Below are 25,621 nucleotides of genomic sequence, written 5' to 3'. Positions count from 1 at the left end.
CCACACCCCCCACCCCATTTATTTCAGAGCCACCTTCCTCTCCCCTATTTCTGAAGAAGGGTCCCGACCTGAAACTTCAGTTTTCCTGCTCCTCTGATGCTGCCTGGCCTGCTGTGTACCTCCAGCTCCACACTGTGTTATCTTAGACTCCAGCATCAGCAGTTCTTACTATCTTTGTCCAAATATAGACTTGGCCAAGCCTCCAAAGCCACCACTGTGAGGCTGATATGATTCTGTCCATTATTTTCTATTTTTACTATCACACTAGATTAAAATTTACCCTAATGTTATTCCTGTACGTTGCACTAATGTTAAAAAATACTTTTGTACCTAGGGTACCCAGTTCTGACACAGATGAAAGTGATGACTTGCCAATATTTACTGGCTTCTGTGTAAAAACTCCTGTTAAATCTCGTGAGTAATTTTTTAAATTAAGTTTTGATTTTTTTTGAGTATACTTAATGCTCGCACAAGAAGGCACAACACAAAAATTCTTAATTGTTCATAGTATATAGGTGCATTGGCTAGGCCAGCAAGCATTGCTTATTTAGTTGTTCTTGAGAAGGTGGTGGCCCTCTTGAACTATCCACGATTGGCTAAAATGAGTGGAATCACATGATTTGTTTGTGCTGAACAGTTGAATATTTACTGGACTACGACCTACATGTTTGACATTTACTGGTAAATTGATCTCTTCCCCTAGTGAGTGGTAAATACCTAAATTTAGTCGATTCTTGAAAGTATTAAGTTGTTATACATTTATTATTGCACATTTATTGTTTGCCACAACTGCATGTTAGATATTTAATGTGTCCAATAAGACACAAAGGGTATCCCATATTTATTCAAGTGATTTCAAAGGGAACTTCCGGATTCTCTGTTGGTAACATGTCATTTAAATCTCATAACCGTTGGCAGTTCCCCAAAGCAGAAACTGATACCAAATCATCTATAATAATGCCTCACGAAGTTTTCATCACTAACTAACCTGTAAGATATATTGTACATGAAGGCTTCTGTTTGCTGTCATCTCCTTTGCATCGTAACCTACTTTGTGTGATAGTCTATGAATTGCGAGGGTCTTTTATCAGTCTTGTACTTTCTTGTTCTGTATTTAGTATCTGCTTCCATTATGCAAAGTAACAATGGTAATGTAGCATGTTTTAATGCACTTTCATCCTGAATATAGATACAAGGCTAAAATACACCTAGTTCCCAAACTGTTAAAGTAAGTTTTCTACCTGACCAGAAATGTGGGAATGTTCTTAATTCAAGCAACTGAGTTGTCAGAGATAATGGGTGAAGTTTAAGTGAGCTTGATGAGGTCGGTTTAATGGGGGTCAGGAGAAGCAGCCAAGATCAGCAGTATCTCCGTATTAGGAAAACTGTCCCAATCAAATTGGTGGCTGGGAAAAAGCTTGGAAATGCCACCATTTGCAGCAGAATGCCAAATGGGATAATTAATGGGCCACCTGAGAGCCATTGAGTGATACAGCATAGAAACAGACCTTTCCACTCAACGTGTCTGTGCCAGCCAACAAACGCCAAACTGTACTAATGCCATGTGCCTGCACTTGGCCCATGGTTTGCTAAGCCCTGGCATTTTAATTGCTCATGTCGATGCTTTGTATCTTGTGAGAGTATCTGCCGGCACCACACTCTCAGGCAGTGTATTGCAATTTAACCTTGGGCCCACAAGAATTTGTGATTGCTCAGGGATTTCATGGGACCTGCACAGATCTCCCATGCTTCCCAGAGGCTACTCAACATACCCAGTCTGGTTTTCCTGCAGCCTTGTTGTGAGGAGAATCCTTCATTATCAGGTAATCAATGTCTAATTAAGACCCCTGGCATCAGGAACGTTGATGGATTGTGGTCAAGATTAGAAGTTCCACATTTTTGCCACTCTTTGAGGACAGAAGTTTCTTTAAAATTCTCTGTTGGATAGTTTGGTGACTGTTGTTTGCTGTTAATGGTCGCTGATTGAGCTCTTCCCGCAAAAAGAAACACTTCCATTCTTATGAAGGCCTTATATAACTCTAAATATTTCTGTCAGCCAGTCTTCTGCCTTCCGTTTTTAAGAGAAAAGAGGCCCCGCTTGTCAAATCTTACCCGTACTCTGCACCTTCACTGGTGGCTCCACAAACTTATTGTAGTATTGCAAAGGGAACTGCATGCCTTACCATAAATGTGGTCAAACCACCATTGAATAACTGTGCACGTTAATTGAAAGTAAAGCCTGGTACTTGATTTGCTTTTTTATGGCTTTGTAAAGCAGTGGCCTTCAAACTTTTCAAGCTCAAGATTGCTTTTTGAATTTAAGTGTAATCCAGGATTTACCTTGAATAAATTATAGAATAAACAGATTAATTTTAGTCCCGTATAAATTTGAAAGCCAAGTCTAGACAATAGACAATGGGTGCAGGAGTAGGCCATTCGGCCCTTCGAGCCAGCACCACCATTCATTATGATCATGGCTGATCAGCCACAATCAGTATCCTGTTCCTGCCTTATCCCCATAACCCTTGATTCCACTATCTTTAAGAGCTCTATCTATCTCTTTCTTGAAACTATCCAGAGACTTGGCCTCCACTGCCTTCTGGGGCAGTGCATTCCATATATCCACCACTCTCTGGGTGAAGAAGTTTCTCCTCAACTCTGTAGTAAATGGCCTACCTCTTATTTTTAAACTGTGTCTTCTGGTTCTGGACTTCCCCATCAACGGAAACATACTACCTGCCTCCAGAGTGTCCAATCCCTTAATAATCTTATACATCTCAATCAGATCCCCTCTCATCCTCCTAAACTCAAGTGTATACAAGCCCAGTCGCTCCAATCTTTCAATATATGTTAGCCCCGCCATTCCGGGAATTGACCTTGTGAACCTACGCTGCACTCCTTCAATAGCCAGAATGTCCTTGCTCAAATTTGGAGACCAAAACTGCACAGAATACTCCAGGTACGCTCTCACCAGGGCCCTGTACAGCTGCAGAAGGACCTCTTTGCTCCTATACTCAATTCTCCACATAATCATTCAGTTTGTCCTGGACTCATCAAGTCCGTGTGACCTATAACTTTCAAAGCCTGTGTTGTAGTTTGAGTCTGCTAGTCATATACATGGGTGTCTGTGAGGCAGGTGTGATACATGGACTTGATTATCTTCATTTTGGAGAATGCTGTCTTACAAAAGGATGAGAAGTCAAAATAAGCTTTCACTTTAAAAACACAGGAAGGTACGAATGGGAGATAATGGGAACTGCAGATGCTGGAGACTCCAAGATAATAAAATGTGAGGCTGGATTCTGATGAAGGGTCCAGGCCCGAAACGTCAGCTTTTGTGCTCCTGAGATGCTGCTTGGCCTGCTGTGTTCATCCAGCCTCACATTTTATTATCAAGGTACGAATGGGTATTGTTTTCTATTTATGAGTTCCCAAAAATTGCTCACTTCGAGCTCATTTTGTGTTGTAATTTATTTCCATATTAACCTCACTGTTTTGTAAGCAAACAACTGATGGTATCTGGTAGCTGACTCATGGAATAGATTTAAGACAAACATGATGTGTTTCATTACACTGAATACATGAACTTGCTTGCAGAATTCCTCTGCCAACTTCCTCAGGCAAGCATAGGCATTTTCTAGGTGGAACTGTTCTTGTCTGTCTTTGGTTTTTATTCGAGTATTTTCTCCAGACTCAGGAAGTTTTGCAGCACTTTATCTTTTAATTGCGGGGATTTCAGACCAAGTTTCAGCTTGAATGTGTTTTAAGCAGTGCACCTATATGTTAAGTTACCGTCCTTTCATTGCAGTCTATAGTTTAGCTTGCTTAGTTTTGAATTTATGTTTGTAAGGAGTCCTAAGTTGAGCAGCCATTCATTGCCTGACAGCTCACTGCACAATTCACTTTTTGATTTAAGAGAGATGACAATTTCAGATATCAGACCTAAAAATGTTTACAGGACTTTACCTCAACTTAACTGTCTCATATCTTTTACAGTTACAAACAGAAATTAATTTTCCCATTTTGCATGGAAATTATACCTTTTTGGTTTCATTTCAGATGGTCCAGGTTCTCCATTGATCATTACTGCTTCATGTTGTAGTTTGTGTCACCTCTCTTGTGTTCACACTGTCAGTAGGTCTGTTGATAAGCGTTTCTGGAACATACGGAGGATTGCTGGCTGCTTTCAAGTGTGGAGGCACAGAAGGTCACATCTGTGATCATGATTAGTTTCTGGGTAGCCCTGGTCAGCTTGCATCACTTAGATATTGTGTATGGGGTACGGCAACAACTATTCTTCACCTGCACGAGCCTATTTGATAAGCAACTGAAGAAAAATAATTGCTGAAGAAAAAATATATACGGAGAGTGTGCAGAGGAGCTGGATGTGCTGAGTTACTCTTTCAGAGAGTCTGCATGGAGTGATGGGCTGAATAGTCTCCTATGTTTCTGGTACTATGATATACTAGCTTTACATATCAGTTCCAAGCAGATTGCTTATTGATTTGCGTACAGTGCCACCACATAAATTACTTGATCAATGAGAGTCCATTTTGACCACAATAAATTACAATACCACAAGCTGGCATTGCCAGTCAAGAGCATATACTTTCCTCTAGCCTCTCGGCTTCTGAAAGTGGAACTCATGCAATGGCATGATAATTGATGTGTAAGCAATGAAGGAACATGGGAGGGAAGTGAGATCAACGATCAGAGACTCAGTGATCAACCAGTTAGTTGGTATCTATTTGTTGGAGACCACAGGACTGAAGCTTCTCGAGTGTTGTTGGAGCTGCACTCATCACAGTCCTAATTAGTGTCTTGTAGATGGTGACTGGGCTGAGAGTGCAAAGCTGAAGTGAGAAATGTAATATTTTTAAAAATAATATTTTTAATATTTTGGTCGTACTCTCTGCAATGTCTAACTTGAAAGCTGTTTTTAAATTATATTTATGAATAAAATAAGTTTTTGAACAACAAAATGAGGTGGCATCCCATTCCTCTCCTCATGCATACAGAAAGGAAACAAAGGAATTATTTGATTTCTTTCAATTCTTTTGACTTCTCCACCTGTAAGTAACTCTTGCCCCTTATGATTCTTCCACCGTCACCACCAACAACGTGCTGGTTCCCCCCATTGGCCATTGCTTGAAACCTGAACATTGAACAGTTTGACAGGGAAACCATCCCAAGTAGTGCCCAATGACCTTACAGCCTTTCCATTACATAGAATATGAAATATCACTTTGGTTCCCTCTACATCTACAAAACATTTTAATTATTTCAATTTTCTTTTGTTTTCTCATAGCACTAACTTAGGGTTCAAATTGTTTGTGTCTTTGTTTGGTTACAGTGAGCTACTGCCAATACTCACCCCACCCAAAACAACATAAGCATAGCTGTGGTCGTTAGTGTCTATTAACTGTAATCTTCAGCCTGCAGTCACAAAAAGCTGTTGGCTGAATATAATTTCCTTACAATACTCTTGTACACTGATTCTGGTTAATGATAGGTGAGATGTTCTGTTTGAAAAAATTAGTTTAAATATAATTCAGTGAAGTGAATTTAATAATTTGATCAGATATGTGGAAGCCAAATCTTTTGACTAAAATGATGTTGATAAAACCAAATTCGTCAAGAAATAAATTGGCTCATAGTCGCTATTTGCATTAACTTCACGCAGAAAATGAAGCAAAACACAGGAAGCTTGAAAATGATGATCAAATGCCAGACAAGGAGGTAATGTCATGGTGCAAACTTTATCTTAAGTACTGTCAAATAGTTTGATTTTTGAATTTGCTCTCATCACTTAAACATATAATGGGGATTATAAAACTTCCAGGTCAGCAATGATTGAGTCTTAACTGACATTTTTAAAAAGCTCTTCACTAATATCAATTATAAAATAAAATGACTGTTCATCTTTTGGATAATTTTGAGATGTTGCTAGTGTGATATTGCCACATTTGTCCTCATGTAAGACCCTTCTGTCTAGGCAACATCAATGGTGTGTAGCAGTGTTAAATGCCTTTATTAAATCTCTAAGCATTAGTACGTATTTAAAATGATACTGGTTGCTTGTGAATTCTGTGAGCTAGTGTGTGTTTCAAGTGGTGAGTCCTTTGACATATCTCCAGTCATGCCTTTGGAATGGCCAATTAGGCCACTTTTCTACTGTAGGAACAATATCCCTGAGAATTGTAACTATATTCACCTTCCTGAGCCCACCCCTCTGCACATAAAACAATACCTTTAATCAAATCATCCATTTAGGTTATTATTCATGTCCTAGACTCCCAGAATCGCCCCCATGCAGTAATCTTATACCTTCAGCAATAAGTGAGGGTATGTGTCTATGTCCATGTCAATTACATGCTGTACCTTGGTGTAGGAACAGGTTTATTCACATATTCCTATATAGTTCAGTTTCAGTAGACAAAGTGTCTGAAAAATTACCACATCAAGGACAAAGAACAATACACAGGAACAGGCCCTTTGGCCCTCCAAGCCTGCGATGACACTTCTTGCCCTCCGTACTAAAATTGCCTTCCTTTACAGAATTCATATCCCTCTATTCCCTTCCTCTTTATGTATTCTAGTAATTGACCATCCAGTCCATCCTGGGAAAGAGCTTCACACTTTCCACTCTATCCATGCCATTCACAAACATACAAACATCTATCAGATCACCCCTCAACCTTCTGCGTTCCAGCAAAATCAAATCCAGTCTATCCAAGGTTTCTTCATAGCTAAAATCCCCCATACCAGGCAACATTCTGATCAACCTTTTCAGTATCCTGTCCAAAGCATCCACATCCTTCTGGAAGTGTGGTAATCAGAACTGTACACAATATTCCAAATGCGCCCAACTAAAGTTCTGTAAAACTGCAGCGTAACTTGTCTATCCTTATACTCAGTGCCCCTTCCAATGAAGGCAAGCATGCCATAAGCCTTTTTGTAGACCTACACATCCAGATCCTTCTGCACATCGATACTTCTCAGGGTTATGTCATTCACTGTATATTTCCAACTGTACTTGACCTTCCAAAACACTTCATCTCACATTTGCCTGGATTAAATTCCATCTGCCATTTTTCTGCCCGTGCCTCCCACTGATCTGTATGCTGCTGTATCCTCTGACAATCCTCCTCACTATCTGCAACTCCACCAATCTTTATATCATCTGCAAACTTACTAATTAGACCAGCTACATTTTCCTCCAAATTGTTTATGTGAGTCATGAACAGCAGAGGCCCCAGGACTGATCCCTGTGAAACACCATTAGTCATAACCCTCCATTCTGAAAAACATCCTTCCACCACTATCCTTTGTCTCCTGTGACTAAGCCAGTTGTATAATCATCTTGCTAGTTCATCCTGATACCACGTTACTTCACCTTTTGTACCATTCTGCTATTAGGGACCTTGTCAAAGGCTTTACTGAAGTCTGTGTGGACAACATCAACCATTTTTCCGTCATCAATCATTTTTGTCACCTCCTCAAAAAACTCGATTAAGTTAATCAGGCATGACCTCCCCCACACAGAACCATGCTGTGTATCATTCATAGTCATTTGCTTCTAAATACATGTAGATCTTGTACCTGAGAATCTTTTCCCATAATTTCCCTATCACCGACGTGAAACTCACAGGCCTGTAATTACCAGGATTATCCCAGCTGCCCTTCTGAAGCAATGGGACTCTATTGGCTATTCTCCAGCCCTCTGGGACCTTACCTGTGGCCAAAGAGGATACAATGATGTCTGTCAATCCTCCAGAAATTTGTCCTGTTGATTGGCCCAATATTCTGGGATAGATCCTATCAGGATCCAGGGACTTATCTATGTTAATACTTTTTAACACTCACAATACCTCTTCCTTTTTAATAGCAACTTGGCTCAGAAACTCGACACTTTCTTCCCTGAGGTCATCTTCCATCGATTCCTTCTCTTTAGTGAACACTGACACAAAGTATTCTTTTAGGACCTCACCTACACTTCTGGTTCCACACATTGATTCCCTCCTTAGCCCTTGATTGGGCCAACCCTTTCCCTAGTTACCCACTTGCTTTTGTACATGTATAAAAAGCCTTGGGACTCTCCTTAATCCTGTTTGCTAATGACTTTTCAGTTCCTATTTTAGCTCTTCTAATTCCTTGTTTTAGTTCTTTCCTACTTTCCTTGTATACCTCAAGGGCTTCGTCAGTTCCCATCCTCCTAGACCATATGTATGGTTCCTTTTTGTTTTTGATCAAGGTGATAACATCCACGGTCATCCACAGTTCACTTAACTTGCCGTACCTATCCTTCACTCTCGCAGGAATATGCTGCTCCTGAACTCTTACCAACTGTCGTTTGAAATAACTCCTGCGTGTCCAATGTAGAATTACCCTCAAACAGTCACCCCCAATCCTTATACTCAGTGCCCCGTCCAATGAAGGCAAGCATGCCACTCTCCATGCAAACATTCTCCAGTTCCTGCCTAATATTGTTGTAGTTTGCCTTCCCCCCAATTTAACACTTTCATCCAAGGATGGCTGTTATCAGTATCCATGAGTATCTTAAAACTCAGGTTATTAAGGTCAACGTATTGTAGAAATGCCCTGACATGCCTGTGTGTCTGTCTCTCTGTTTCTTCTTGAATTAAATCTGTCCCAGCAATATGTGTTTAGTCAGAAATTTCTCTTTGTGACTTCACATTCTTAGCATCTTGAGAAGAACTCTGCTCACAGGACAACCAATCTTAATTCATTAACATGAAATAAGTAAAACCATAGTTGAATGATTCAGCCAAAAGTAAACAATAGATTGATTTACATATGTAACAATCTGGATTTAATACTAGGATGTGACTCATTACTGGGTTCTGTACTTTGTTTGTCCCATCGACTTTTGTATTTCCTTTTCAGAGATGCTCTCAGTCTGATATTGTTGCAGAAAATGAGACTGACCCCTTAAATGGTACGTTTACCTGTTATGACTTAAATGAAAACTAACATAAAGTGTTAATAATATGTACAGTATACAGCTATTCATGGATTGAATGAATCTCAAAGGTCATAATTTAAAATAATATGTTTAAAAGCTATACTGCAGGAATGTACCCAGAGTCCTTTGACAGCACATTCGAAACACACAGTTTCTATGATCTAGAAGGATAAGGGCAGCAGAGATATGGGAACGCCACCAATTGCAAGTTCTCACCAAGTCATATGCCAAGCCAATTTGGAAATATATCACCGGCCCTTATTTTGAAATCCTGATATTCCCTTTCTGTAGGTAGACCTGTGGGTCTACCTACAGCGTGTGTACTACAGAGATTCAGAAAGATGACCCATCACTACCGCTTTAGAGATAATAAATGCTTGTTTTTTCCAGCAATGCCCATATCCATGTACAATATGTTATAAAAGACTGGAGTTTAATTGCCAGTTATTTTTGTATATTACTTTTCGCAACAGCACCATTTGGAAGAGCCCACTCTAAAGATTTTGTATCGTATTGTTCATCCTCAACAATGAGGCTGCTGTTGAGTTTTGATGCAGCCTTTTTCCATATATCCTTGAAGAAAATCTGTTCATCTGGTTAGAAAGTTCAAGGAGTAGAAATTTAGTTTTGTTGACTGTTATTTTCTTCCTCAAAGGATGGACAGGCATCAACTGCTTTAGATCTGCCATGTAGTAATTCAACTAAGATCTGGAAAAATGCAAGTCAAATGGTCAATGTTGCAGGTTGCCGTGAAAACTTGTGATGGAGGCTGAAAGCCAACCTTTTAGTTTGAATGTGGACCTTTTTGCATACTTCGGTTCCCAGTAGTTGGTGGGTTGTTTATTTAATATATTTAATATTTAAATTCTCATTTAATAAATTTTGTTACAACTTTCATTTTGATTTTCAGGAGCAGAGTTGTTTGCTTTTACCTGAGTCCAACAGTACAGGCCACTACGTGAGATGGGGTCTGTTCTCTTTGGAGAGAAGGAGGCTAAGACGGGATTTAATAGAGACATACAGGATGATCAGAGGATTAGATAGGGTGGGCAGTGAGAGTCTTTTTCTGAGAATGATGACTTCAGCTTGTACAAGGTGGCATAGCTACAAATTGAAGGGTGATAGATTTAAGACAGATGTCAGAGGCAGGTTCTTTACTCAGAGAGCGGTAACGGTGTGGAACGCCCTGCCTGCCAATGTAGTTAACTCAGCCACGTTAGGGACATTTAAACAGTCCTTGGATAAGCAAATGGATAATGATGGGATGGTGTAGGGGGAGGGGCTTAGATTAGTTCACAGGTCGGTGCAACATCGAGGGCTGAAGGGCCTGTTCTGCGCTGTATTGTTCTATGTTCTATGATCAGTGTATTTGTTGTCACCTACCAGTGGATAGTTCTAGGCAATGGATTTTGTTCATTTGTACCCACAAACAGCATTGACCACTTTCCACCAGATTTATAGGTTCCATCCAGGTGTACTCTTCACTGCTTGAATAATGTATGTTTCCTGATTTCCAGTTGCAAAAACACTCCTGGATGGCGGGAGCATTTAAATTGGCAGCTCACCTTATGACCTTTGTGTTGAGTCAACTTGATCCAGTCCACAACAATTGAGCCTTTGTTCTGCTATTTCCATGAAATTTCCTTTTCCATGTTCCTGTGTTTCTGCTTTTTAAACGTATATCAACAATTCTGCTACGCTGGGCATTTTGATTGTTAAGTATTGAGTTGGCCTGAAATGTCAGGACTTTAGAATAAACAAAGTGCTTCAGTGCTGATCAAGTACTTATGAAGTGAACAGACGTGTTCTCAGCATGGAGAATAGAATGAATGTGGCACCTGATTTACTCACAGCAAACTCCCACAAACAACAGTACTATCAGGAAAGATCAAAGGCCAGATCTTCTTTTGTTAATGTTGATACATGCCCCAGACTTTGAGAAAACTTACCTGTTTCTCATGAAATGCTCAGAGATAATGGGGACTGCAGATGCTGGAGAATCCAAGATAACGAAGTGTGAAGCTGGATGAACACAGCAGGCCAAGCAGCATCTCAGGAGCACAAAAGCTGACGTTTCGGGCCTAGACCCTTCATCAAAGAGGGGGATGAAGGGTCTAGGCCCGAAATGTCAGCTTTTGTGCTCCTGAGATGCTGCTTGGCCTGCTGCATTCATCCAGCTTCACACTTTGTTCTCATGAAATGCTGCCATGTCTACCTTAGGAGGCAAATGAAAATTGTCTCAGCCAAAGGATGATCCATCCAATGCTACAAGGCTGCCTTGGTACTTCAGTTGGCTACTCCTGTGCCAAGGCTATCAACTTGTTGAGCATTAAAACCGTCCCTTTTTTATTTTCATTTTTAGTTGTCTGTACTTTTCTGAGGGTAATTAACTTTTTAGTATTGTGCAATTTTCTAATGACATACTGAAGTTCTTGATCTTATTTGTGTGCTCTTCATTTTTTAACTATGCTTTCTCTTCCCTGTGGAACAGGAGACTCACCCTCCTTGTTCAGTGAAGTCGGTCTTCAGAGTGGTCAAGGTGGAACTCAGTTGAATGAGGTACGTTGGAATACGATTGAGGAAGAAACAAAATTTGTGTCAGAAATGTATCGTTGCTTCAGAGATTGACCCGATAGTGACTAACACGGCATCCACAGTGAATTGAACAATTGAATTTGACAAAACAAGGGTAGTTTGATCCAGAATTCTCCCCGAGAAGCGTTTCAATTGTGGATTTTCTTTGTTGAACTATTTAGTGGCAAGCACTTCTAATTGAATCTTCTGTGTAGGTCATACATCTACCTATTGAGCTGAAGAATTAAACATGGGAACAGGAGTCACCCATTTGGTCCTTTTGGCTGCAAGGCTGCTCTGTTGTTCAATTCAATCATTGTTAGATCAGTATTTCAACTTTGTTTACCGTCATGGTTCATGATCCCCTAATAATTATGCCTAAGGATAAAATTTTGTAATATTCAACTGGCTCGCCCCCAAAGGTGTTTTTTTCAATGGGAGGAATTTCCTGAGTTTCATGACCTTTGTGTGAAAAGGTGCCTGCCAACAGGCTGACTGACTGACCTGACCCAAATGGAGTTGGTATGAACTTCTCACATTCGAGAAGATCCACTATCTAATTGAAGATTCTGTGAGTCATGCAGAACTTACATCTGCTGGCAACTATAGCAATACAACTAAAAGGTAAAGTCAGCATAATCCCAGAAGACTATACGGCTACTAGCTCTTTCGAATTAAATTAGCCTGAGGGTCAGCACACCCCACACGAGGGGTGATGTTGTGAAAGTGGGATCTTCATGGTGACCTTAGCCTTGGGTACAGAAATTGAACCCACACAGTTGGCACAACTGTGCACCACAAACCAGCTGTCCAGCCAACTGAGCTAACCAGCGCTGTATCTCAGGCTGCTACTTCCGGTCTTTCTAGTTGCTTCCTTTGAAGTGAGTGTGGAAGATGAATTTCCCCAATTGCATTGTGGTTCTAAATGTGCTTATTTGAGCTCTATGAATTAGAGTTCTGTAGCACAGGAACAAGATATTCAACTAATCCTCTCTGTGCAAGGTCTTTTAAAAGAATCACTTCATTTGTCCATTCCCTGCTCTTTTCCTGTGGCCCTGAAAATGATTCCTTTTTTAATTACCTCATGACCACCCTTTCAGGCAACACATTCCAGTTCATCATAATTTGCGACATGGATATAATTCTCTCTTGAGTTCATCACAGTCTTAAGCCACAGAATTGTCATGATGAATAAGGAGACCATTAAATCTGTGTCCTTTGGTTACCAGTCAGTCACTAAGTACATGTTTAAATTTTAATTACACATCAGTGTAGTGTAATTAAGTAGGTTTTGTTTGAAGGTAATAGCACATGTTTATTTTTCTGCTCACTTTAAAGAAACGTTGTTTTTCATTTAGAGCGATAGTACCAGGAATGTACACCTTGATTCTCGTGCCATCTCAGGTACAGTCAATTTATTGTGTACTTAATTAGCTGAGCTGAAATGCAAACAGTAAATTCAAACATGCCCATGATCTAGGATTCAGAGCATCATGACAATTAAGCATTCGGCTATGAATCTAAAATGGAAATTGCTGGAGAAGCTCAGCAGGTCTGGCAGCTTCTGAGGGGAGAAATATGAGTTAGTATTTCAGGTCCTGTGACTTTCTTCAGAACTTAAACTTCAGAACTTATTTGGTTACAAATGGTGTGGCAGATCCTTTGTTCTGTTGGATTACATGAGTAGTCAGACGTGGTCTTACGCCCTCCTCTGAGCCAGAGGATCCAAGTTCATACTCTATCTGCCCCCTGTCACAGCATGTCTGAGAGGATTGATTAAAATAGCTTCAGGGCCAGTCAGGAACACAGAAGGCCAGGCAGCATCAGAAGAACAGGAAAGCTGACGTTTCAGGCCAGAACTCTTCTAATGAAGTTGGTGCCCAACCTGAAATGTCAGCTTTCCTGCTCCTCAGATGCTGCCTGGCCTGCTGTGTTTCTCCAGCTCCATGCTGTGTTATCTCAGACTCCAGCATCAGCAGTTCTTACTATCTCTGACATGGCCAGTCAGCCCAGCTAGTCCATTCTCATGTTTATGCTTGACACATTCCACCTCCCACTCTATTCCCATCCATTTAGCATATCTTTTTCTTTGCTTTTCTGATGTACTTTTGTCTAACTTTCTTTTGAAAGGATTGGAGCTTTTTGCCACAATCACCATGTGTTTGCAAGTGTTTGCAAGTTTTGCAGTCTGAGCAGAGTAATTTCTCCTGAATTCCACACTGAATTTATTAGGAACTACTCTTTATTTATTTTAGATTCTCTTGCAGGTAGGAATATTCTTACTACATCTACGCTGACTAACTCATTCATGGACTTAAAGATCTTGATCTGTATACCTCTGTAAAGAGATTTTTTAAAAAGAATCTAAACTGCTCAATCTTTCACAATGGCTGGAATCTTACAACCTCCTCCAACCTCCTCCTTTCTATTTATTTCAGAGCACTCTACCCCTCCCCCATTTCTGAAGAAGTGCCCCTACCCGAAACGTCAGCTTTCTTGCTCCTCTGATGCTGCCTGGCCTGCTGTGTTTCTCCAGCTCCACACTATGTTATCTCAGACTCCAGCATCGGCAGTTCTTACTATCACTTGTTATATTAAAGCATGGGTAATTTGTTTTCATGTGACTGAACTGGCCAATTTTCAACCCACAAATATTTATGCACGTGGGGCAAGATGTCCTGCAAGGTAGTGTGATCCAGAATGCAGGATATGCTTCCTCTCTATTCCTTCTCTGACACCATTCTGCCTCACCATTAATGCTTTGGACTTGGAGCATGATGGTGCAGTTGATGGACAAGTTGTCACCATGAATGATTGGCAGCGAGCTCCTCCTAATCATTAATGCCAATGGTGCTTCACTTCCAGGAGAGCTTCAAGTTGCCCTTGAATTGTTTTCTTTGCCTTCCTCCGGAATTCTGACCATTTGAAAGTTGAGAAAACAGGACCTGTCAGGGGAGATATTTGTCAGCCCTTTCTCCACCACGTCCAGTTCATTGTAGCTCATTTTATAGACGCTTTGCATGAATGCTTGTAGAGTTGGCTTCAAGAAGGACATTTATTCAGCAGTCCTCCATTGAATCTAAGAATGTAATGAAGGTAATGCTCTTGTGCTCTTATGGGTCTGTAAAAGACTGCCCAGGTCTCACTGTCGTACCGGAATGCGATGATGACCACTGTAGTTCACACTGGGACTTCTGTTGATCTTGTCAAACATGTATTTGTGTAGTTTTTAGAAGACTGAGCAAGCACAACTGATCTCGTGTTGAATCTCCTTGTCACTAGTGCCTGTTTTGAGAGAGGTAGCTGCCAAAGAATGGGTTCTGTTCCACAAATCCCGGAGTTGGTCCTTCAACTTAGATGGGAAGTGGCAGATTTGACAAGGCAAATATGGAACACGTTTTGACAATATTCCAGACCTTTTAAACATTTGTGAACAGAATTGAAAAGATTGAGCATGGTTTGCAAATCTGCTGCCATGCGAGCAATGACACCGCAATTATCTGGGTACTGCAGGTAATGTTTTTCTGTGGTGGTCAGTTTAGTTTTGGCAGGGAGGCAACTGAAATTGAAGAGTTTTCCATCTGTTGAGTATTTAGTACACCCGAACCACTATTAAGTAGATTGTAAATGGTATGGGGCTAACATAGAGCCTTGATTGACATCATTCTGGATTTGAAAGTGTCTATTTCAGATCTCCTATTCATCACGAAGCAGCTGCAGGATGGGATAATGTTTCTTGGACATCCAAATCTCTCTGGAGGACAGTCCAAAGAACCCCATGATTTATTCAAATCAAATACGTTGGTTAGGTTCCTGGTGTAGTTTGTGACATTTTTGCTGCAAGGGTCTGGTAACAAAAGCCATGTAAGAGATTCCTCTGGAAGGACTGAAGCCACACTGTTTCTGGCAGGATTTTCTTAGTGACAGGAAGTTGGTGGTTCAGGAGAATGCATGTGAAGATTTTTCCTACTGTAACCAACACAAAGTGGTTTCCAGAGCATGATTCAATTCCCTCCTTGAAGATAACTACATTTGTTGCATTCCTGAAGTGGGGAGATGGGAGGTGGTGTCGTGGAAAGAGTTCCTTTCCATCCCAAATCACCAAGATGAGCGCATAGCGACTTAGTGTTCATCGCTGGTTATCCAGCAGTTTTTTAGAAAAAAGCAGACCAGTTGCTTTGAGATTTTATTACTAAATGCTTTGGAACTGTTGTCAAAAGAATTAACTGCTGTATATGAAAAATATCACACTTTTTTTTAACAGATGAAAATGAGCCAAACGATGCAAACTGCAGTGATGCAAGCACAAATTTAGACCAAGTATGTTTGATAAGTTGAACTATTTTGTGATTATATTAAAATATTTTGTAATTATATTATAATATTTTGTAATTATCTTAAAATGTTTTATAATCATATTAAAATTGTGTTCTCTCACATCTCTGCCAGACTAAACGGGACATAACTTGTGGTGGAATGCCATTTCTTTCCTTTATGTGCAGAGCTTGACATCCCAACTGAGATTCATCCCCAAGTGTGATGATCAGGGATTTGATCTTGGGTTTTTCATTATCTCTGATGTTTGCTGCTATTGAACAACATTAATTCACCATTAATAATTATCATAACTCTGTTTGACTCTACAGCTTAACAAAATGACATGCTAATAGATAGCTAGATGATGCAAAGATATGATGATGACTATGTATTTGAATTAGTTTAGCTTTTGACACAACAGATCTGATACCAGGTAAATCTGGAATACTGGAGTTTAAAGAGCCAGAAGGCCAAATTCCAACCATACTGTACTGCTTACTACCTTATTTTAGGCACAGTACATCTGTTTCAGATTTGAAATGGAGCTGGGGAGCCAGTAATTCACTTACTTAGAGTTGCTTTTTATTTAAACAGCAAGAAGGCCAAGAGGAAATTGTAGACATACAGCAAGAAGTCCGAAGGCAGATGACAGAAGGCACCCCATGTACAAGCAGAAATCTATGTTGTGAGTTATCAAGCATTTGCTTTAAAAAAGACTCAGTCTTTGAGAAGTCGTATTACTCTCCTTGGTTCCTAATTTTTTCAAGTGGCTTGAAGGACTCCTCCCTGCTATTCTGTGTTCAACAAAATACCATTCATTTATTATTTTGATGTTCAGGTTCAGTGCTAGTTGCCTGGTGGTAGTTACACTGATAAATGTCTGGGAAAAAAAAATAACTAAATTGATACTACAGAAAAAAAATGTTGAGGAAGGAAGTTGCACTTTCAGTGTTTCCTCCAAGTATTGTAAAGATCCTCAGTAGGATGTTGTAGTTTCTGAATACACTTTCTTCAACTTCTACATTAGTTAATTCCCTGGCTGTGTTCTGTCACATTAGTGTCTGTCAACAAGTGTTAGCTGTGGTGAACATAGAATAGATTCTTCAGCCAGACAAGTGAAAATTATGAGACAGGGACTGTTAGCAAAGTAATTAGATTGGCAAGGTCTTGGTCTTTATGTAACTTATATGAGTCAAACTATTAATCCCAATGCAGAGTCCTTACAGGACACAGTAAAATATTGATGTGGATATTTTGGAAGCTTTGATATTCTGTTGTCTTAATACCAAAGGATGAATAAATTGTTGTACTTCAGCATGCTAATCTTCTTAATATTGTATGTTCCAAGGGTTCAAAACCTTGCTTGGAAATTATTACAGAACATGCAAAATAACTATTACAGAACATTCAAATAACTATTTGACTGCTAATGGTCAGATTACCTCCCTGAACTAGAGTTGTCATCTTGCTTTAGTAACTAATTAAATTCCATATTAGCTCGTGCTATATTCCAAGACAAATCTACTGCAGAAGTTTCAGTCCAGGAGGCACTCGTGCATTCTGTGAACATTTTGGTAAGCACAGTTAGTAGAGGTTCTGTCCCGTTTGCTTTCATTATTTATAATCAAGTGCAGTTTGAATTTTGAGAAGATTACAGCATAGGAATAATGGAAAATGGAGAGTAGGATCTAGTCACGTCGTGTGACAATAGAAGGTTTGTTTTTGTTCTTTGCACTTTTAACAACAGCTACCTACACTTGTAATTTACTTTCCCTTTTATTTGTTCCTGGATGTGTCTTTTTTCAAAAACAAAACCAACACAGGCATTCCTAATTGCCCTGAGGGAGTTAACCACATAGCATGTATCCTTAAACTCCTTGGATGTCTGATTTCAAATGAAACTATAGAAGCTATAATGTTGTTTCTTTTTAGCAACTCTGAGCTTTCTATTCGATTCACAATCGTGCAAAATTTGGGCGCTGACCAGAATACACAAAACATAGGTAACAAAGTGTGGAGCTGGGTGAACACAGTAGGCCAAGCAGCCTCTTAGGAGCACAAAAGCTGACGTTTCGGGCCTAGACCCTTCAAATATATGTGTTTTGCTGATCAACTTCTGTCTCAAATTTAGCTTCTAACTTTTTCTATTTTTACCTTTTTGTGCCTCTCCCCTTTCAAGTCCATGTCTCAGAATTGCGTGTAGGTTTCAGATGCAGTCATGAAGACTCTTGGTGAAAGGGTGTATTGGAGGAAGCCAGTCCATACTTGGACTGAAGTAATTCAATACCACATTTTCTGAGCAGTTAACATGATTTCCCAATTGTGTTTGAACAGCAACAGGACGAGCAAGCACATTCTGGAAGAAATGCAAGGAAGCTAAGTGCGTGGAGATGATCTTTAAGAAAATGCAGAATGATCTGAATGCCATTCAGCAAAATATAATTAATGGAAGTGCCACAGATAAAGGTATGTTCATATCGACTGAGAGGTGGTTGAAATTGAATGTGGATTTTTAGTTTCTATTAAATATGAATTAGCTGATGACTTTTAAAAAATTGAGTTATTCAAGAGGATATTTTAATTCCATTTTTTATTTGAGTTTGTTTTTATGTTTTGTTGTATTCTACAAGTACTATGCATTAGCACTGTGCTATTAGAGTCATAGAGATGTACAGCATGGAAACAGACCCTTTGGTCCAACTCATCCATGTTGACCAGATATCCTAACTTAAGCTAGTCCCATTTGCCGTATATCCAATTAGGCCTCATTTATGCCTAAAATTGATGAACTAATCATTTATTTCATATTGGTTGTGGAACTTTGCTGTCTTTTTGCTTTGTTGTTAACAGTGTCTCCATTTCAGAAGTATTTTTGGGAGGTCCTGAAAGGCATTGGAGAAAAAATGCGAGCCTTCCATATCTTCTGTTGATGTCATATTACTCTATGTATAATATTGCAATGAAGTACAGTTGGAACAGTTAAAATAGATAAGATAAATTTTACAAATATTAAAGTTGTGCTTATTTGTAGATCTAAACTTAGATAGTGATTGTCAGCAAGGTTTAGAAATCATAAAGAGCATCAGAACTACATTTCATATGACCCCACCTACATTTTCCATTGCTAAGGGTGGGCGTCAATCAGTACTTGTCTGGCAAGAAAACCCTTAACCATTCCTCTCACTTGAACTTGGCACTCGAAATTCACCGTAGAGCATCAACTGCTACCTGACTAAGCGTTAGTCAGGAATTTACCCTGGGACACTAAGTTCTGCATATCCAGTAAGATACACCTTTTTTTAGCTGCTTTGAAAAAAATTGAAGCAAATCCAGAGGTACAAATTTAAAAACAAAAATTTTGTAATTTTCATTCATGTTTGTTGATTAATTGGAGTGATAATCAAAGACCACAGCATAGTGGAACTATGTGGATCTTTAAGCTGCAGTTCAGGAAGTTTAACTCCATCATTCACCTCTTCTTTCAGAGTATGACAGTGCGTGGACAATACTTTTGACTTTGGATTCCCTTCAAGCATTGGAAGAATTCCAATCTGGTGAGAATTGTGGCATATCAAAGCAAATTCTGGTTGCTGCTAAATAACTGAAATCAAAGCAAAATGTTGGAATCACTAAATTGGGCAGCATCTGCCACACAAAATTATTAGCTTAATATTTAACGCTAAGTCCAAAAATTAATCATCTGCCATTATTTCATCTGTGTTGTAGGAGTATGCTGTTAATAAAATTAACTTACATTTTTCTACAGTACAATGAGCGACCACACTTAAACTACTCTACTGAATGGAATGTGTTTTGGGCTGAGTTTTCATTTATTCATTTGTGGGATGTGGATGTTGTTGCCTCGGCCAACATTTATCGCCCAGAGGGCAGTTAATAGTCAACGATATTGTGGGACTGGTGTCACGTGGGCCACGCCAGAAAAGGATGGCAGGATTCCCAGAGGACATTAGGGAACTGGATGGGTTTTTTTTGACAACTGATGGTGATTAAATGGTTGCCTTTAGACTAGCATTTTTTTTCACATTTTTATAAATTCAAATTTCATTGTCTGCTCTGGCAGGATTTGAACCCGTTGTCCTCAGCATAATAGGCTGGGGCTCTGGGTTACCACTCCAATAACATTACCGCTCGTGAAAAGTACAATATAAATTTTATCTTCAATAAAATCCTATTTCTCCTTTAACAGAAATACATCAAAAACTGCAACTTCTTGAAAAAGAAAAATCATCTTTAAAAATAAAAGAGTGTCTTGTTCAAGAGTTGAGAGGGATAGCTGGATCGCTGAATCATAAGTCTCACAGAGAAAAGTGATTGCTCTAAGTTTACCTCAATGCAACTGTCTCCCGTATTGAAGCTGTACTCATTGGAAGTTGTGAGCTTTTGCACATTAGCAATAAGCAGTATATCATCAAATGGAGGACGTAAACGTTCTAGGCCAATCGAGTTCCAAGTAACATGAGGGAGAACTTTTATCTGTTATTGCCCAGTGGATTCAAGTCTGTGTGGGATAAATGTGAGGTCGTCAAGTTAACATCCTGTTTATTTTCCTGGGGACTTTGCTGGTTGGTCAAGAAACGCACCTGAAATCTGGAACTTTTTAAACGAAACAAGGTCTCTGAGTTGATTTCAATGTCATATTGGATACTGAGAGTAGTGGATATCCTGCTTCATCAATTCTTGGGAGGCCAAAGCATGCCTCTGGCCACTGTAGAAATTACGGGGGTCATATTGGATTTTCATACCAGCTTGGCATTTGGGCCGGCTCCCAGATGCTACGTTCACTCAGAGCTAGTGGGACATATCGATGGAGACCATCCTTTTCACCTGTCAGCTGTAAAAATAATTCCAATCTCCAATAAAATAGTAGACTGCAAAATCTAAGTTACCAATCCAGTTCATGGTAAGTACTGCAGGAGGTACTGAAATCAGCAACGCTTTGCTTCAAGCATATCTGCTGGCCTGACTGTCTAACCACGTTGCAGCATTCTCATTCTAAGTGGTTACACCAGCAATTTCAGTGTTAAAATTTGATACCAAAAATCACAAAATTCTGAAAGTCAAAATAAGCAGATTTATGTTTCTATTTATGGATAAATGTCACTGAATATTTGAATAATAATGTATGTGCTAGAAACTGTTACCAAAACTATGATGTGCAATTTAAATGTAAATAGTTAAATAGCAGACTCTCCTTATCAGTCATTTGGGTGGTCACCTATTTTCTGTGCGACAACTGAACTTTTTAAAAGTTGCGAAGCAAAAAATATGGGTAGATGTTTGCTACACCTGTCATTTACCAACATTGGTGAGACCACACCTAGAATGTTGCGTATTGTTTTGGTCTCCTTATGAAAGGAGAGGTACATTTGCATTATTAAGGCATTTCAGACAAATTTCTCAAATTTGATTGCCGGATGAAGAGATACCATAATAAGGAAAAAGTTGAGCAGGTCGGACCTTTGATAAGAATGAAGTGATCTTATTGAGACATTGAGAATTCTGAGGGGATTTGACAAGGATACATCCTGAATCGCATGTGCGATATGGGGGAATCTACAACAATGGGACAGAATTTCAGTATAAGGGATCACCCATTTAAGATAGAAATGAAGAATTTCCTCTCTGTGGGTTGTGATCTTTAGAATTCTCTACACCAGAAGGGCAACGTAGAGGAAGAGAATTCCAGATTATGTGGAACAGGCAGAAAAGTGGAGTTGAGGCCAGGATCAAATCAGCCAAATTGTATTAAATAGCAAGTCAGGTTCAAAGGGCCATACAATCCATGCTAGATGGCACTGTTGAGACAAATGACTGTTTCCTGTTCCAGATAAAATCTGAAGTTTCTTTGGTGCATTTCTGGTCAACAAAACTACAACGCTGCATTTCAAATGGTGAAAGGAAGGAAGGCCTTTCAAATTGTATTAATTTTTCTTATTTGGACAGTCGGGCAAAAACACATGCATTTCTGTGGCATCTTTCATAACCTTGATATCCCAAAACCAATGAAATATCGTAATGAAAGGTGTCTCATGAATATCCATTTTAGAATTTGGTGTTTCAATCATGGCATTATGGGGCTGGTTACTTTTCCTGGGTTTTAAAAATTTACTGAGTTCAAACATGCCTGTTCTGGTATGTGTCAAAGAGTAAAGATCCCTGGAGTGTTAATGGAAGATTGGTTTTACAGTGTTGCTTTATGACAGGTGGGGCAAACTTCGAAGGCCATTGTGTTCTTCCTTCAGGATAATTAAGGATTGATTTTAGCTTTGGAAACCCAAAGATTGAAAACTTTTATGGCTGTTTAGAGGAGACCTGCTGGAGATCAGAAGCAAACATAATTTATGGTATGCTCTTCCCGTCAGATGTAGGATATTAAAGAGCAGTCAAGTGTCCCTGGTGACTGCAGGAAGTGTGTCCAGCTGCAGCTCCTCTCAGACCCAAGGATCGATTGCACACAGGGAGTTGCATGCAGAAGAGAGTGTGGTAGACAGTAACTTCAGGGCAATGGTCACATCGCAGATTCAGTCAGGTAGATGGATGACCACCAGGAGAGGTACGTAGGTAGTCGAGGAGTCACCTGTGGCTCTCTCTGTTATAAATAAGGATTCTGTTTTGAATGTAATTGGTGGGGAGATAGCCTCTCAGGAAAAAGAGCAGCAGCAGGAGGCAGGTCTGTGGTACGACGACTGGCTGTTTGTCTGGTTGTTTTACTAACTGGAGGTCTGTGACCGCTGGTGTGCCATAAGGATCAGTGCTGGATCCACTGTTGTTTGTCCTTTATATAAACAATTTGGATGAAGATACAGGGGGTGTGGTTAATAAGTTTGAAAACGACACCGAAATTGGTGGTAAAGTGCACAGTGAAGAAGGTTATCTAAGAGTACAACGGGATCTAGATCAGCTGTGCCATTGGGCAGAGGAATAGCAGGTGGAGTTTAATTCAGATAAATGTGAAGTGCTGCATTTTGTTAGACAAACTAGGGCAAGATTCATACAGTTAATGGTGGGCCCTGAGGAATGTTCTCAACCAGAGACACAGTGGTGCCTATACATAGTTCCTTGGAAGTGGCATCACAGGTAGACAGGGCGATGAAGGTCGTATTTGGCACAAAATTAGAAATTACTGGAAAAGCTCAGCAGGTCTGGCTGCATCTGTGGAGAGTAATCAGAGTTAACGTTTCAGGTTGAGTAACCCATGTTTTGGGTTGAGTGACCCTCCCTCAGGATTAAGGAAGGATCACCCCTCCCAAAACGTTAACTTTGGCAGCATCTGTAGACAGCAATCAGACCTGCTTAGCTTTTCCAGCAATTTCTATTTTTCTTTACGATTTGCAGCATCCACAGTTCTTTAGATTTTGAGATGGTGTTTGGCACTCTTACCTTCATCAGTCAGGCCAGTGAACACAGGAGTTAGGATGTCATGCTACAGCTATACAAAACATTGGTAAGACCACATTTGGATTACAGCATACAATTCTGATTGCCCTGCTATAGTAAGGATGTTACTATACTGGAAAAGGTACAAAATAGATTTACAAAGATGTTACTGAGACTGGAAGGTTTGAATTAGGAGGAGAGACTGAACATTTTTCCCTGGAGTATGGGAGGCTGAGGGGTGAGTTTTTAAAAGGTGCGGAGCCATGTAGAGATCAAAACTAGAAGGCATAGGTTTAAGGTGAGAGGGGAAAGATTTAAAAGGGAACCTGAGGGGCAAATTTTTCACACAGATGGTGTATATATGGAATGAGCTGCAGGAGGAGTTGAGTACAAATGTAACATTTAAAAGATATTTGCACAGGTACATGGATAGGAAAGATTTAAAGGGAAATGGACCAAATGCAGGCAAATGCGACCAGTTTAGTTCAGGAAACCTGGTCAGCATGGACAAATTAAGCTGAAGGGCCCATTTCCATGCTGCATACCTACGTGACTCTATCTTCTGGAAATAAATATGTGAAAGCACAGTTACTGCAGTAAAAAAAATTTTGGTTGTTAACTTTTTAACAACCAGGAGAGTTTGCTTAGAAATTCGTTTATAAAATGGTGAGAAAGTCTGAGCTGTCTGTTTAGAGAGTAATCTGAGAGGATGACTTTTACAGGTCTTTGGAAAGCGAAAGGAGAATCAGTTTAGATCAAATTTTTAAGTTTGATTCGAGGCGTAATTTCTCCGGATAGAATCTTTGAGACGGATCATGGAGAGAAATGGGATAAGATATTGCATTTGTGAGTGTTAAGATTTTTGGAGCTGTGTTCTACATTTAGACAGCACGATTTGGTTTCATATATTTCTATTATGCAATAAATTTCTGTAAAAGTAAATCTGCAGCTTCATGATGCACTTAAGTGATGAATCACCATGTGTAGTGATGTGTTGAAACTTATTTTCTTTTGTTACAGACTGTCTCAACAATGTGTCTGTTTGGATTATATTGCATTATGTAAAATGTGCCTTACAGTTTACAGTTGATTTTCATAAAAGGCTAATAATTAGAACTTTTCTGATTAATCAAATGTTTTAAAAAACTGATTTTTGTAGTATATGTTATATTGCCTTTGTCAAGTTGTTTTACTCCCAGCCGTCCGCCTCTCTCCATCATGGTGCTAGGCTAGGCAAGTACCATTAGCAGACTAAAGTTGTGGGTGGATGCTTTGAATCAATTGTGTCAACTAGATGTTTTGCTTTTATTTTCACTGTCTGATTGTTGACCCCCTAAGCTTTGTATCTCACAAAGCTTTTAATTGTCTCCTTTCTTCCTTTTATTCTTTTGTGGGAGGTGGGTGTGGCTGGCAAGGACAGCACTGTAGCCAATCCCTATTTGTCCTCAAACGACATGGTTTGCTTGACCATCTTGTAAGATGGTTAAGAGACAACCACGTTCCTCTGGCTGACAGTCACATGTAGAGTAGACCAGGTAAGGACAATAAATTTCTTTCCAAAGAGTATGCATGAGTCAGACAAGGTTTTACAACAACTGATGACAGTTTCGTTGCCATCATTGCTATGTTTGAGATTTAGTCATTAAATTTAAATATCCTTAAACCCATATCCTTAGTTTACTAGCCAAATATCATGGCCACTATGACACCATCTAAAATGACCTTGTGTTCTAATAGTACTTAATCTATTTCTCCATCTCATTCTCTACTCAAATAGTTAGTTTGTTTGTACTGTTCTTTGACCTTCATCTGTTCCTTTTTAAACGCTGTTCTTGTGTAACAACTTTTCATTTCTTCCAAAGGGTCCATACAAGCTTCAGCATGTTCGCTCTCTCCACAGATGCTGATTTGATTTACATATTTTCTATTGCTCATTGTTTGATGTGCCAAAGTCCAAAAACACTAAACACCTCAGATAAGTCAATTCTGCAATGAGCAATTGTTTATTTCTTTCCTAAGGTATCCAATTTCACTACCGTCACTGCACTAAACTTTCAGATGTGATTTCCATGTCATCAATGTATAACTTTGAAGAATATGATAACTGTATGTACAAATTAACCTGAAGGTAAATTGAGCACCTTCCATGAATCCGGACACACACAACTTTTAATGTGCCTGCTTCATTTGTCAGTTCCAATTATGAAAAACTGGATTTAACAGTAAGTAGATCAGTGGTAAAGCTCAGGTCATTCACAGAGCGCGCGCACACACACTCACACACAAATTAACACACTCACAAACATGCAGACGACACTAAGGTTGGAGGAGTTGTGGATAGTGACG

The 25,621-nt window shown here is 39.6% G+C and overlaps 1 protein-coding gene across 7 annotated transcripts in view; it reads left to right on the top strand.

Moving 5' to 3' along the window:
• LOC125457114 (uncharacterized) overlaps window positions 1–25,368 on the top strand; it is a 60,504-nt gene extending 35,136 nt beyond the window's left edge. For 4 of the 7 annotated variants that reach the window (XM_048540849.2, XM_048540850.2, XM_048540848.2 and 1 more), the window contains 10 exons: window positions 335–414; window positions 5,684–5,739; window positions 8,908–8,959; window positions 11,478–11,545; window positions 12,919–12,964; window positions 15,825–15,880; window positions 16,472–16,562; window positions 18,212–18,343; window positions 19,363–19,431; window positions 20,085–25,367. In XM_048540849.2, the coding sequence (XP_048396806.1) occupies window positions 335–414; window positions 5,684–5,739; window positions 8,908–8,959; window positions 11,478–11,545; window positions 12,919–12,964; window positions 15,825–15,880; window positions 16,472–16,562; window positions 18,212–18,343; window positions 19,363–19,431; window positions 20,085–20,209 (775 nt within the window). In that variant the 3' untranslated portion in view covers window positions 20,210–25,367. Of the gene's footprint in view, window positions 1–334; window positions 415–5,683; window positions 5,740–8,907; window positions 8,960–11,477; window positions 11,546–12,918; window positions 12,965–15,824; window positions 15,881–16,471; window positions 16,563–18,211; window positions 18,344–19,362; window positions 19,432–20,084 lie in introns of all 7 variants that reach the window. The other 3 variants (XM_048540852.2, XM_048540853.2, XR_007248561.2) reach the window with 2 other exon arrangements.
• The last annotated feature ends 253 nt before the right edge of the window (window positions 25,369–25,621 follow it).

Source organism: Stegostoma tigrinum, chromosome 12 (assembly GCF_030684315.1).
Source record: "Stegostoma tigrinum isolate sSteTig4 chromosome 12, sSteTig4.hap1, whole genome shotgun sequence".
Classification (NCBI taxonomy): domain Eukaryota; kingdom Metazoa; phylum Chordata; class Chondrichthyes; order Orectolobiformes; family Stegostomatidae; genus Stegostoma; species Stegostoma tigrinum.
The sequence above is the reverse complement of the archived record's forward strand: the minus strand, read 5'-3'. Positions and strand labels throughout refer to the sequence as shown.